The sequence below is a fragment of the Eucalyptus grandis genome, chromosome 8 (assembly GCF_016545825.1).
Source record: "Eucalyptus grandis isolate ANBG69807.140 chromosome 8, ASM1654582v1, whole genome shotgun sequence".
NCBI lineage: Eukaryota > Viridiplantae > Streptophyta > Magnoliopsida > Myrtales > Myrtaceae > Eucalyptus > Eucalyptus grandis.
The window spans coordinates 55,063,712-55,075,618 of NC_052619.1; the positions used below are offsets into that span (position 1 = coordinate 55,063,712).

Below are 11,907 nucleotides of genomic sequence, written 5' to 3' on the forward strand. Positions count from 1 at the left end.
AATTTCTTCACTTTGCTCAGAGATGTCAGTCAAATCTGTGGAGCTAGACGATGAATATGACTCTGAAGTGGATGTGGAAGTAGACAATGAATATGACTCTGAAGTGGATGTGGAAGTAGACGATGAATATGACTTGAAGAGGACGAATAAGTGCACGTTGCTCTTGAAAGCTTCTTGATCCACGACAACAAATTGTTTCCTTGAGTTCAAACTTTAAACAAATTGAGGTAACTTATTTCATCTGACAACCAATGTCTTACCTTTTCTGCAATCAAATTCTTTCACATATATGAACAGAGAAGTTTCACATGCAACTTTTAATTACCATCTCACGAGTTGATAACTGAAAATCTGATGAAGGTGTTGAAATTATGATACCTCCCTACAACCACAGGGTTCTTAATTATGTACACATATCTGTTTTCTTTTCCTAGTTTGGTTTGGCTTTTTCAGCTATATTTTCTGTGGATGATTTCTCCTTGCTTTTATGTTTCCCAGCTGGAGGTATGCATGTCGATTGCCTCGCTTTTATTTGATATGTAATAAATTCAAGAGATCCTTGTTGATCTGCTGTTTCACATATATCAAAGTTGATAGCCTCGTTTCTCTTTGGAGATAACTTTGTTATTCTGTAAACAATTAGATGGAATGTCAAAGAGAAACTTTGTTCTTCTGTAAACAATTAGATGGAATGTGTGTTGGAAGGTCATAAACTATGGTTCTCATCCTGGAACTTTACAGCATAACCAACTCATTGTTGCAACGGTGAAGAAGATAGACACTCTGTATTGACATGCTTATGTTCAATTTGTTTTCCAGGAAAGGTGTGCTTCTTAGTGGATTTACAAAGGTCATGGAGAAGTTATAAAATGGAGAAAGACGAATTTCACTTGTGCAGTGGCATTAAAAGTTGGTGCAGCAAAATTTTCATCCATTACAGGAGAAGAGAACTACCTAGCTCCTCCAAGGTATCATAAACCATCTTATGGTTAAGGCTAAATTTCATAAGTAGTAGTGCGTAGGGCATATAATTAGTCTCATGTGGGTCAGAAATCATGTAAATGGACTTTTGTGTGATCTTCATATTAGTACCTACATTTTCTAGAAATGGTTATTTCTGGGTGATTATATGTAATAGAAGCCCTTCCATTCACCTCAAGTTATACTAGAGGACTCCTTTAGATTTTAAGATTGGCAAGAAGTGCTAAGGGAGACATCTCATACAACTGGCTTTTTGCCGGTTTCAAATGTTGCCGAGAGGATTTAAAGTTTGAGAAACTTACAGAAATTTTTCTGCAAAAGGAGCTTTGCCTAATTTTTTTTTTTTTTTTTTTTTTTTTTTTTTGGTGGAAAGCTTTGGCTCATTGGGCAGCTATACAAATGAAGACCAAATAAATGAAAATGAATATGGCTTTTAATGTCAACGAAATTCCCTTTCACAATCTTGGGATGGTGAACTGTGCATTCATCTGTGGAGAGACAGAAACTTGAAGAAAACATTAGAGCAAGGCAGAGGGATTCATTGTGCAGGTTGGGGCATCAAACGTAATGTTTTTGGGTGTAAAAGGGTTGTTTAGGCAAACCTGATTGTTTATTAATCTTTTTTGTGGGGCCATAAGAATGAATATTGTACTTCATCCGCATGTATATTCTCTTCATTGACATGCATGTATATTCTCTTTATTGACATGCAATGGAACTTGCTTATTAGTTCATGCACCTTTCGATGTGAAATGGTGTTCAGAATAGTCTTGCTCGTGAGTATGATAGGCACTGACAACACAGGAGACGAATTGTTGGGATTTATGGAATGGCGATGTTGTAAAGTTGACTCTCGCCAAAATTATGTAAAATCAGTTTTCACATGGTTTTAAGCGTTGTTGCTTTCTTTCTGACAATCGTGATACTTTAGAGCTCATGGGCATTCAGTATTTGCATAATCAACTCATCTCCTATGTCCTCAAGAGGAAATTGACAGAAATAAGTAATGTTGATGAAGGGATCAAGACAATTAAAGATAGCTATCTTGTAAAAGAGTTCTCTTCATTTTTGATGATGTTGACCAGAAGAATCAATTAAATGCGCTTATGGGAAATATCTACGATATTTAGGCATTATTGGATTCTTCAATATTGAATATCAAGTCTTGAAGGATCTCAAAATTCTTGGTGCTTTGCATTGTTCATCATTAAAGATAATCTCTTCCATTGGTCACTTGACATCTCTATCAAGGCTATCTTTCAAAAGCGCCGTAATTACACGAATTCCCTTGTCGATTGAAGCTCTTGCAAGCCTTGAATACCTGTCTTTGTAAGAACGTAGATGGGTATAGAGGCTTTCAGACTTAATTGGCAATCTGCAATCGCTACTTCAGTTCAATTAACTCCCACACGTGCATTAACGAGCTACCTGATTTCATGGGAAACATGGAAAGTCTGAAAGTAATGAGAGCGAATAATTGTTCCATGGAAAAGACACCCAGTGCCTTATGGTTGCTGTAAAAGCTTGAAGAAATAGATGCAGCAAAGTGAAAGCTTGCAACTGCAAAATTTAAATGACATTTGCAGAGATTCATCTTTGAGAATCTTGAAATTGACACTGATTGAAACATGCCAAGTGCTAAGGCTTTCTCATCAGTTAACACATTGATACATCGATCGTCAATGACAACATTTCAAATTTCTCGAAGCTGACAAGTTTAAATGATTTGCATTTGGCCATTTGACAAGATGCTTACCCCGTTGACAATTGTCAACTTGTGGAAGATGCTATGCCATGGTGCATTGTGAGATTAAATAAAGTGGATTCTTTGACCTTGTTGTCTGCTTTTATTATCACCTGATCAACAAATATCGGTCGGCTTTCTCAACTCAAAAGACTAGAACTCCGTTGCGCTAATTTGCTGCGCCTCCAAAGGCTTCCCTCAAGTTTATCTTATTTACGTGTTGAATCTTGTTGGTGGATGAGAATAGCGATGGATCTCTCAAATTTGAAGAGACTGTCATAATTTAGAATGGAGAATTCTGCAATAACAAAGATTTAAGGCCTTGACTGTTTGGAGAATCTATGAATTCTGGAGCTCTTTGATCTTGAACCAAGGGAGAGTTTCCTTGACCCGACTCATTTGAAGAAGTTGAAGTCAGCTGCACTAGATTATTGTAGTAATGTGGATTTTGCTTGTCGCAAACTACCAGAATCTCTGGAAGAATTGTCGATTGAAGGCCCTGCCATCCTTGATGTGAGTTGATCGGGTTCAAATAGTTTGCAAAGAGGGATAACGTGGGTGAGGCCTGACTGTTTCAACTTGAATAGGTCCAAATAATGCGATGTCTGGCATTGCTTAGGAGATTCTACCATTTCTTGAAATTTTAGAAGAGATGCTCAGCAGAGGAGTACGTTTTCCAATAAGCAGTGTATGTGGTTCTTGAAAGGTCTTGCAGTTACAACCAGATCTCTTGTCAATAAAACTTTGAAACTCAAACAAATTGCTTATTGCCCTGTGTCGTTTGAGCAGACATTTGTTATTGTCTTTCTCGGAATCAAGTTCATTATACCAAATTAAGATGACAATTTGGCAAATTGACTTGAAATTTAATGTTTTACTGCCCTTCTGTAGTTTATTACTGGTTGTTTTTGGAACCACTTTTACCTTTAAGATAGATGGCTGTAAATTGCTCATGAAATGTCACCATGGTTTCGATTTGGTTTAGATGTAAATCCCTTTTGACGATTTTGGTTGTGAATTAAGTGACCAGTAAAATTCAAGTCAAACTAGTTTTACCATATTTTGTCACAAAATTTTTGTCAATTTACGCATTGGTAGTTTATGTAAGATCCTTGGAACTTGCTGGGTTGTACTTTAAATTTAAAGCTGATGACAATGAAAGATATATTCAAATGTGTAGGCTATAATCGATGACAGAAGCTCTGTCATTCACCTTTTGGTTCTCCTAGGAATGGAGCTTCAGGTTTCAATGTTGATAAGGAGAACCACTCTCCAACAAAAGTCCTTTATGACAGCCTGAGCTTTTTCTCTTGGCAACAAGTAAGAGAAATTTATGGGGTCTTCCTATGCAAGTAAGCTTTGGCTAACTCAATTAACGCCTAGAATTGACAGCTAGCCACCAAGGAAAGTACAAGATGACAATTTATCTTTCCCAAAGCTGTGTCAAGGACTTAGTTGGTCTCTCGCACAATGTGCTTTGGGGGTCATAATTAGCAATATATCCATTTAAACGATGAAGGAGATTTAATTATTCGGGTTTCCACTAATGATAATTCCTGTATATCAGAAAAAATGAAGGTAAAAGCTTACACTCTCGTTCCAAAGGCTAATCAGCGTTTCATGCCAAAAAGCCAAGATGATCTAAATTGTTTACCTCTAAAAGTTGAGATTTAGCAAAGGTTGCCGGTGGAAATGATGCGATACAAGGTCATCATCTGTTTTCAAGATGGCTTGATTTAGCAGTCAATCTGCATAACTTCCTGCCAGGAAACAGTTGAAGTACTTGTGCCAAGAAGTCTTTAGTGAATGTGCCTATAGTAGAAGGTAACGTCACACATGGACAAGTGGCCTCCCAAGGCACTCTTTGCTTCACCTTACAAAACCAGTTGAGTCTGGGAAACAAAGCCATAGGCCCAAGATCAGATTGAGACGTAAACTTGTTAATGCATTCATTCGATGGAAGTCATGGAGTTGTATTTACAAGGATGACACATTCAACTTCATGCTATTTACATTCAGAGTGAATTTGAGTAGAGCTCTTATGCATCTTGTGATGGGTATGGACAACAGATCGATGGAATGCATTTCATGACCGTCATCACAGAGGTCCTTGATGATTTTTGAGAAATGAGGTGCCGACCCAGAAGCATTTTAACTGAAGTTGCTCTTGGCATCAGAGTCTGAAGGCAGCCTCAATGTAGAAGCAGAAGGATTCCTAGAAAGCATAAAATTTCCTTTGACATCTTCACCTCCATATTCCTTCAATCGTGCATCCTTTGACATCTTCACCTCCATATTCCTTCAATCGTGCATCCTTGACAATTTTGCACGATCCCCATGTCTCAGCCATTAATCCCACGCCATAGTAGACTAAATGGTCTGCGAGGCTGTTACCAGTTACTGATCTGCAGAGACGCACTCTCATCAGTCGTCCACATATATCCCTGGTAACAAAGGACTGACATTCTCTAGAACAAGCTGGCCTGTCACATGACTATTGTGTCCAGCATGACAAATCCACAAACTAATTGCTTGAACAAGTAGCCACAGCCAAAACTACCTCATTACCTGCTACATGATGGGTCTTCTCCAGAGCTATCACAAACTTTCTCAACTTGATAAACCAGACTACCAAATCCTATATTATAGAGCCATACCTACAACAAAGGGAACATTCCAATTACATGTGAACATTGACGTCGAAAAGATTATGAGTAGCCACCAGAGAAGCAGGTGGAATCAAATCATTTTCGCATTATCTCACATCAATATGTTTATCCGTGACTGTCTTTGAGCTAGTCGCCAATGATCACAAGCACTAGTAGACAAACAATAATTAAATTGTGTATGATTGCACAAAGCTTCAGACTAGGTTAAGACTAGGTTATCAGCCATCAGGAAGAGAGAGAGTATATAGCAAACATTATTACGCATCTTAAACTTTAAAATCAGTATGAAAAAACTCATGATGGCTCTTGCAGGAATGAGAATTACTCAAATATTTCTGAAAAGTTATGAGCACTACGGACTACCCTGCTTTGCTATGAAGATGAAAAAAAACAAAACAGTTAATTTTTATAAGCTGAAAAAGAGAGTACATACATCGTCAGAAGAAAAGAGACTTTGGTTAGATAGGTTGGAAGAAATCCAAAGCAAACATTGAAGTCAGTCAGTGACAACTTCCCATAATTTAGATGATATCCCATTAAGATCAAAGCCTTACCTCCCTAGGGAAGTGATGGTAAGTCTTCTGCGGGAACCGAGAATAGTATGGAGGTAAATGAGGCACAATATCATGTCCATTAGTAATACGTATTGTATTTGGCACATGGTCACTGTAGCAAGATGCAAACACTGCATTGCCAATACGAGGTTGTCCAAATGTTAAAACCTGAACATTCCGTGCTTCATGATTGACCTGGAAATGATGTGTCCCCAGTTATATAAGTAGATCAGACGAATACTGGTCTGGAAAAAAACAGCTTCAGCACACAAAATTAGACAGCCAAATAACTTGAATGTTAATATGTCAATGGCACTGTCAGGATGGGCGAAAAAAACAGTGGATCAAAAACCATATATCACATTTCACATACAATGGTGAACAATAGAGAAGCCCTTTCTCTCCATAAGGTTTGAAGGTTTAGCGTTGCCCTGTCAAGTTCCCATCCACAATTTCCCCAACACCAAACCCCACACCCACAATAAAACCAACTCCACCCTCAGCTTCAAGAAAAGATGTTAACAATATGGAATAGTGGGATTGGGGTGAATTCACAATCGAGGCACATTTACATGCTGCCACAAGAAGCAATTGGATGCTGGTGGTGTGAGCCACATTCTGCTAATAGCATAAACAAAAAATTCCAGGTTCGTGGTGAAAATGCCCCTTGAACTCCAAAACTTACAGTCATAAATAGCAAAGGAGAAACTAAAGAAAAAAAGAAGGGCCACAATGCATGGGCATGCTGTCACAATCGAATATAGAACAATTTTCAGCAAGAAACCAGAAAGCAAAAGTAAAATTTTAAAATCATTTGTGTTAGGACAAAATGTTATGCTTGCTACTAGTACTTCCAGAAAAGGTATAGTCTAAAGTTTATGCAACCAATGATTCTATCATAGGCCACATGAATGTTTGACTCTCAAAAAAATCACTACTTGTCATGGAGAGAGAACAATCGGACATGACTTTGGGGTGGGTACCATTTCTGGTACCAGTTCCACAACAGGTGCCTAGAAAAGTACACTGGGCCACTCTATTTAACAAAGCTGAGACAAAAAGGCATGATTTGGACATCTTAGAATTGGCTCCAGCCCAGTAGTCTAACTGAAGAGGAGCTGCTTCATTTGACTAGAGAGAGACAGACGGCAACAGAGCACGAACCACAAACTTGGGATCGATATATAATCTATCTTAAAATGCATTAGCACTTTAAGATTACATGACATAAAATTTGAGCTTCAAGTGCCTAAAGAAGTTATATGTCCAAACCATAAACATATCAACAATCCCATAAAGTTTACAGCAAGTGAAATTTGTAAGGAATAGTTGGATGTCTTTACCCACCACATTTAAGTAATCAACCAACTCGAAGCTACAAAGCTTAATGTATGACTCAATTCACATAACTAGATACTTCGATAATTGGTGGTTCGCGTAAAGACTGTGTGCACCCCATTCTGCTTGTGTTATGTCTATGGATTGATCTAACAAAAACATAATAAAACAAGATGCTATGTATGACGAATTGTAAATACAAATATGAGAGCCATAGAATGTTCAAGATCCACTTTAAGAGTCTAGAAACTTCAAGGTAGAGTTGGCAAGAATTCCAGATAACTCCTAACAGACCAAAACTGAATAGTTGAAAGAACACAATAGAAAAGAAACAAATAAAATTCACAAGTCCCAGGCATAGCAGTTTTTCAATTTATCTTACCACAAGATCGAGTCCGCAAAAAGATGCCATAGCCCCTCCCATAGAATGTCCTGTCACCATGACGTTGATGTCTCCATATAAATCCTTGGCTCTTGTAACAGCATCCAAAATACCAGGTCGAATTGTCGTATTGTGATAAGCAAAATAAAATCCATGATGAACCTAAGCAATAATCAATAGAGTAAGACTGTAACTCAATCCAAATCAGAAGCATCCACAGGTTGTGAGAGGCTTATCATCTCTAGAACTCACCATAGCACCAGGCATGCCAGGGTAATTTATGTCAAGCTGTTTCCAGTAGAGATCTTCAACCCAATTTTGTATGCTGTAGACATAAATAGAAGCAATCACTAACTAAAAAGCTCGAATTATAAAGAGACGTGACAGAATTTTTAACAGAACAAAATTAGTGAAATATGTGATCTCCTCGTGACTCCATCTGAAATTACAAGAAAGTAACTTCCGTGTCTTGGTGGAAATGATTCACCCTTTTTCTGTTCGTATGGATGGCAGTCCCATGTGCCTTGTGTAAGCATTCACTGAGGGTGCTCTTCTTAGCTTAAATTTTGATCAAATCCTTTGCATGTCAATTGTAAGGGGAGGAATTGCAAAAGTTAACATGCATACCTATGTTCTTGGGTACCTCTGAAAGCTATAACCATAGCATTAAGGTCCTTGGCCACCCCAACATATGCCTATATATATATATATATATATAAAATAGTTTAGAAATAGAGACAACCAATTAGATGCAATTCAAACATATAGGCATCACAAGCGTCCAATTGATAGGCCACTGTAAAACGATTTATATACCTGTAAGCAGTGCTGAACATCAACTATTAGTTCTATGACTTCAAATCCCTGCTTTCATATCAAAAAGGCATTAATAACCAGTTCAGAAGCTCATAAGACGAGGCAGCATATGCCCACAAAATCTCATCTTGAAAAATTGGGTATTTAGTACTAAAGATCCATTCTTAATGCAACCTTAGCAACAATGCTACATTAAAAAGTAGTCAAATTACCTTGGTCTTTCCATCACATCTAGGACATGTCCAACTAAAAAGTTCTGTCAAATCTGACATGTAAACCTGCAATAAAAAGCTTTGCATTAATTTACAATTGTATTGTATTGAAATGGTGAAACCTGATGCGTAATGAGAAGTTCTAGGCAAATGCGAAATTTGTTTTAAAGAACACTTACAGCTGATGCATACTCCACCAATATCGTGGCAAGAGTGTGATTGTAAATAGCTTTATGAGCCCTGGACCTCACTTTAAGCTCTGCATTTACCAGTAGATAAAATTTTGGATTGAAATGCGATCACACTCATTCAATCACAAGCAATGAATCAAGTTTCTTATGACTCTAACAAGCTATTATGACAAATCAAGTGAGGGGAACACTTTAAGGAAACATCAACTCGAAACAACATTCAGTATGTCTTTGCAGTCCTTCGTGAATTGAAGAGGTATTTACAAAATCCAATGTGATCAAGGGGGAATACATAAACAACATAACGCTCCACTTTCCCACAAAGCTACTCCACGAAAACCTATAGGCTACGGTCCATAACCGAACACAAGCTGAATAGCCAATGTTCGATCACTCTTAAGATGGTCAACATATTTTTTTCTCCAAAGTAGAAACAGCAGAGTGAGATTTGCATCGAACAAATATAAGGAAATTCAATCAATCTGACGCTATTCCAGGTGTGGCATTGATCCAACTTGGTCATCTAAGGGCTTAACAGAACCAACCAAGTACAACTCAACGCTCGTCCTTTATATGCTTTGAAAACACCCAATTGTACACCAGAGGGATCACATGGCTATAGTTTTGCCCCATTCAATCAGATACTCCAGCTCCACGACGCAGTCAACGATTTCCCCAACCCTGAAATGCCTAATTCCTTAAATTCACAATACAAATCTCGCTGTCCGTGCTCAGAAACCGACGCACTCAATCCTAGCGCCTGTCTATCTGCGCCTTCTGACAATCAAAACTCCCCATCGGAGAATCAGAGCAGTTAACTGATGCGCGAACGCGAATTGCAATTACCTCTCGCCCCGCTTGCGGCAACCAAGCACGTCAGAACAACCATCGCCCTCAACCACGACCCGCTCCGCTCCATATCCTGCAAGAGAAAACGGATCCAACAGCGTCGTCGAGAAAAGGACAAAACAAAAAAAAAACACGAAATCGCGCCGGAAAAAAAAAAAACCTCCGATCTCTGCACCTTTCATGTACGCAATCAATCACACGTGATCAAAACGGCTCGGATGGCACGGCGAGAGAGAGAGAGAGAGATCGCGAGATTCTCGTCCGCGTCGCTCGAATTCGAAACTCGATTCTGGTCTGTCGCGGCGTCGTTCGTGGACTTTTATTATGGCGATTGAGAGCCGCAGCGACTCGTCGGGGGCGAAGGGAAGCGGAGGACGACGACGAAGTTACGCATCTTTCCTGATTTGCCCTCGTGATCTTCTTCGGGTGGCCGGCATATTCGGTGTCCGCGTTCGGTGATTTCGTCGGTCGCGCGAGGGCAAGGAAGGAAGTTCATCTGAAATCGGGGGGCGTTGAGAATGACCGCGCGGCCGATTTCTTCTGCTTCCAGACAAATTTGGGGTTTCCATCTTTCTCTCTTTTGGAGCTTCCGTATGATTTCTCCACGTCAGCACTCTGACTCGCGGCTTGGTTCAAACTAGAATATTCCCAAAAAATACACTGAAATTAATGTTAATATTCGTGGAGGTATATGAAAACGCAAGTACTACTTCGGACGATTATTTTCGAATTTAAGCTCGAATCAATCTAATGACTCGAATCATTCAAATTTGAAAAGAATGTAATTAAACTTGAGTAATTAGCGGCAGATCTTGATCATAAATCACGGAATCAATTCTATTTTTTTGAAAGAGAGTTGAAGTGGGTGACTTGTCGTAAGTATTAATTTTTGATGTTCTCGTTGTACTTACGTTGATTTTTTTTCTATAATAATACGACTTCCATTGCTAATTGAAAGATGGATAATAAGAGTTTCCAAAATCAAGACATAAAATCGACTAAAAGGAATGAGAAGGTTTGAAAATCCATTGGAGGTGGAAGGGAGCTTATTCTGTGGGTCTTTGCAACCCAATTCGCAACCTAGTTAGTTTCTCTGGTCTCAAAGATGACATTAACATTTGGCAGCTGGCCCAAGAGAGATCCACGATCATTGATAACGGTCCGAACAATCCATGGAGCTTCCATCTGACCCGCCAAGCATTCCACCTCTGACAGATTGTCTGAGGAAAGTTCAATGCCTTGTGCTCCTGCAGCTCGCGTCTCTTTCGGTTTCCACGACAAGGGTGGCATCAGCATGGGTTTCCTCAATGAAGCCATCCGTGACGAGGCCATGGTTGTTCCTCCAAATTCCCGCGATCGAGCCGACCAAGGATGAGCGGCTTCACGAGCTCTCCACGTTAATTTTTGTGGGCATTCTTTCTTCAGTGAGGGAGTCCGCTGCACTAGTAATAGCCTAATAGGTTCTTTTTTTTGTTCAGCCCTTTCTCGGATTCCACTTCGCTTAAAGGTTATTCGTCGAAATTGCTCCATCTATGTATGTACAAGGTAAGGTTGGGTCACCAAGCTTGGAATACCCAATTGTTGCGCCCTCTCCAGAGTTCGTATCACCCACTTCGCATAAATACTTATGTCGAGTCAGATGTGGTAGTTTATACTTTTTTAACATAAATATACTTCTAGAATTTTGAGTTGAGTTGCTTTGTCTAAAATACACGATCTATTTATAACATGAGTACGTTTAAAATCAATCACTGCCTTTAATATCATACTATCATCGCATCATAATTGATCAATTGTATATAATAGTAGAATGAACATCGGGAAATTAAGACTTTACATGTAAAAGAATATGATATGAGTTCGTATCCTTGGACAAAATATCATAGATGTACATTTTAAGAATGCAAAGAATTTGAATTTTCTTTTTTATTTATTTCGTGTTTAGCTTATATTGATAATATAAATAAGAATATCAATGTGTGGTGTGCACTATATTTAGTAGCTCTCGCAAATTTACATTGGTAGGGGAATATTATAAAAATGTAGCAAAATTAGTACACTAAACACGTGGAAGTTAAGAAAAGAGCGAGATTGAAGAAAAATAATTGTGGAGAATAAATTGATCAATTCCATAGACACCAATCTTCAAGTCTTTTCCTTCATACATAGTA

General features: G+C 38.7%; 1 protein-coding gene and 1 long non-coding RNA gene across 6 annotated transcripts; one reads left to right on the forward strand and one right to left on the reverse strand.

Annotated features, from left to right (window-relative positions):
- Positions 1 to 128: 128 nt before the first annotated feature.
- On the forward strand, positions 129 to 1,488 carry LOC120287690. Its single transcript, XR_005545938.1, has 3 exons — positions 129 to 227; positions 820 to 968; positions 1,355 to 1,488. It is a non-coding gene; the product is annotated as an uncharacterized LOC120287690 (long non-coding RNA).
- Positions 1,489 to 4,649: 3,161 nt separating this feature from the next.
- On the reverse strand, positions 4,650 to 10,263 carry LOC120287685 (lipase-like). Of its 5 annotated transcripts, XM_039300879.1 has the most exons (12): positions 9,912 to 10,263; positions 9,734 to 9,809; positions 8,876 to 8,955; positions 8,697 to 8,762; positions 8,485 to 8,532; positions 8,296 to 8,363; positions 7,921 to 7,993; positions 7,669 to 7,830; positions 5,949 to 6,143; positions 5,294 to 5,382; positions 5,015 to 5,130; positions 4,650 to 4,974 (listed from the first exon to the last, which is right to left on the reverse strand). In XM_039300879.1, the coding sequence occupies exons 2-12, from the start codon at positions 9,804 to 9,806 to the stop codon at positions 4,877 to 4,879; spliced, it is 1,068 nt and encodes a 355-aa protein (XP_039156813.1). In that variant the 5' UTR covers positions 9,807 to 9,809; positions 9,912 to 10,263; the 3' UTR covers positions 4,650 to 4,876. The 5 variants fall into 5 exon arrangements, with proteins under 5 accessions (XP_039156813.1, XP_039156814.1, XP_039156815.1 ...); XM_039300880.1 differs by lacking the exon at positions 8,485 to 8,532 and having other exon boundaries at positions 9,912 to 10,262; XM_039300881.1 differs by lacking the exons at positions 8,876 to 8,955; positions 9,912 to 10,263.
- Between the last annotated feature and the right edge of the window lie 1,644 nt (positions 10,264 to 11,907).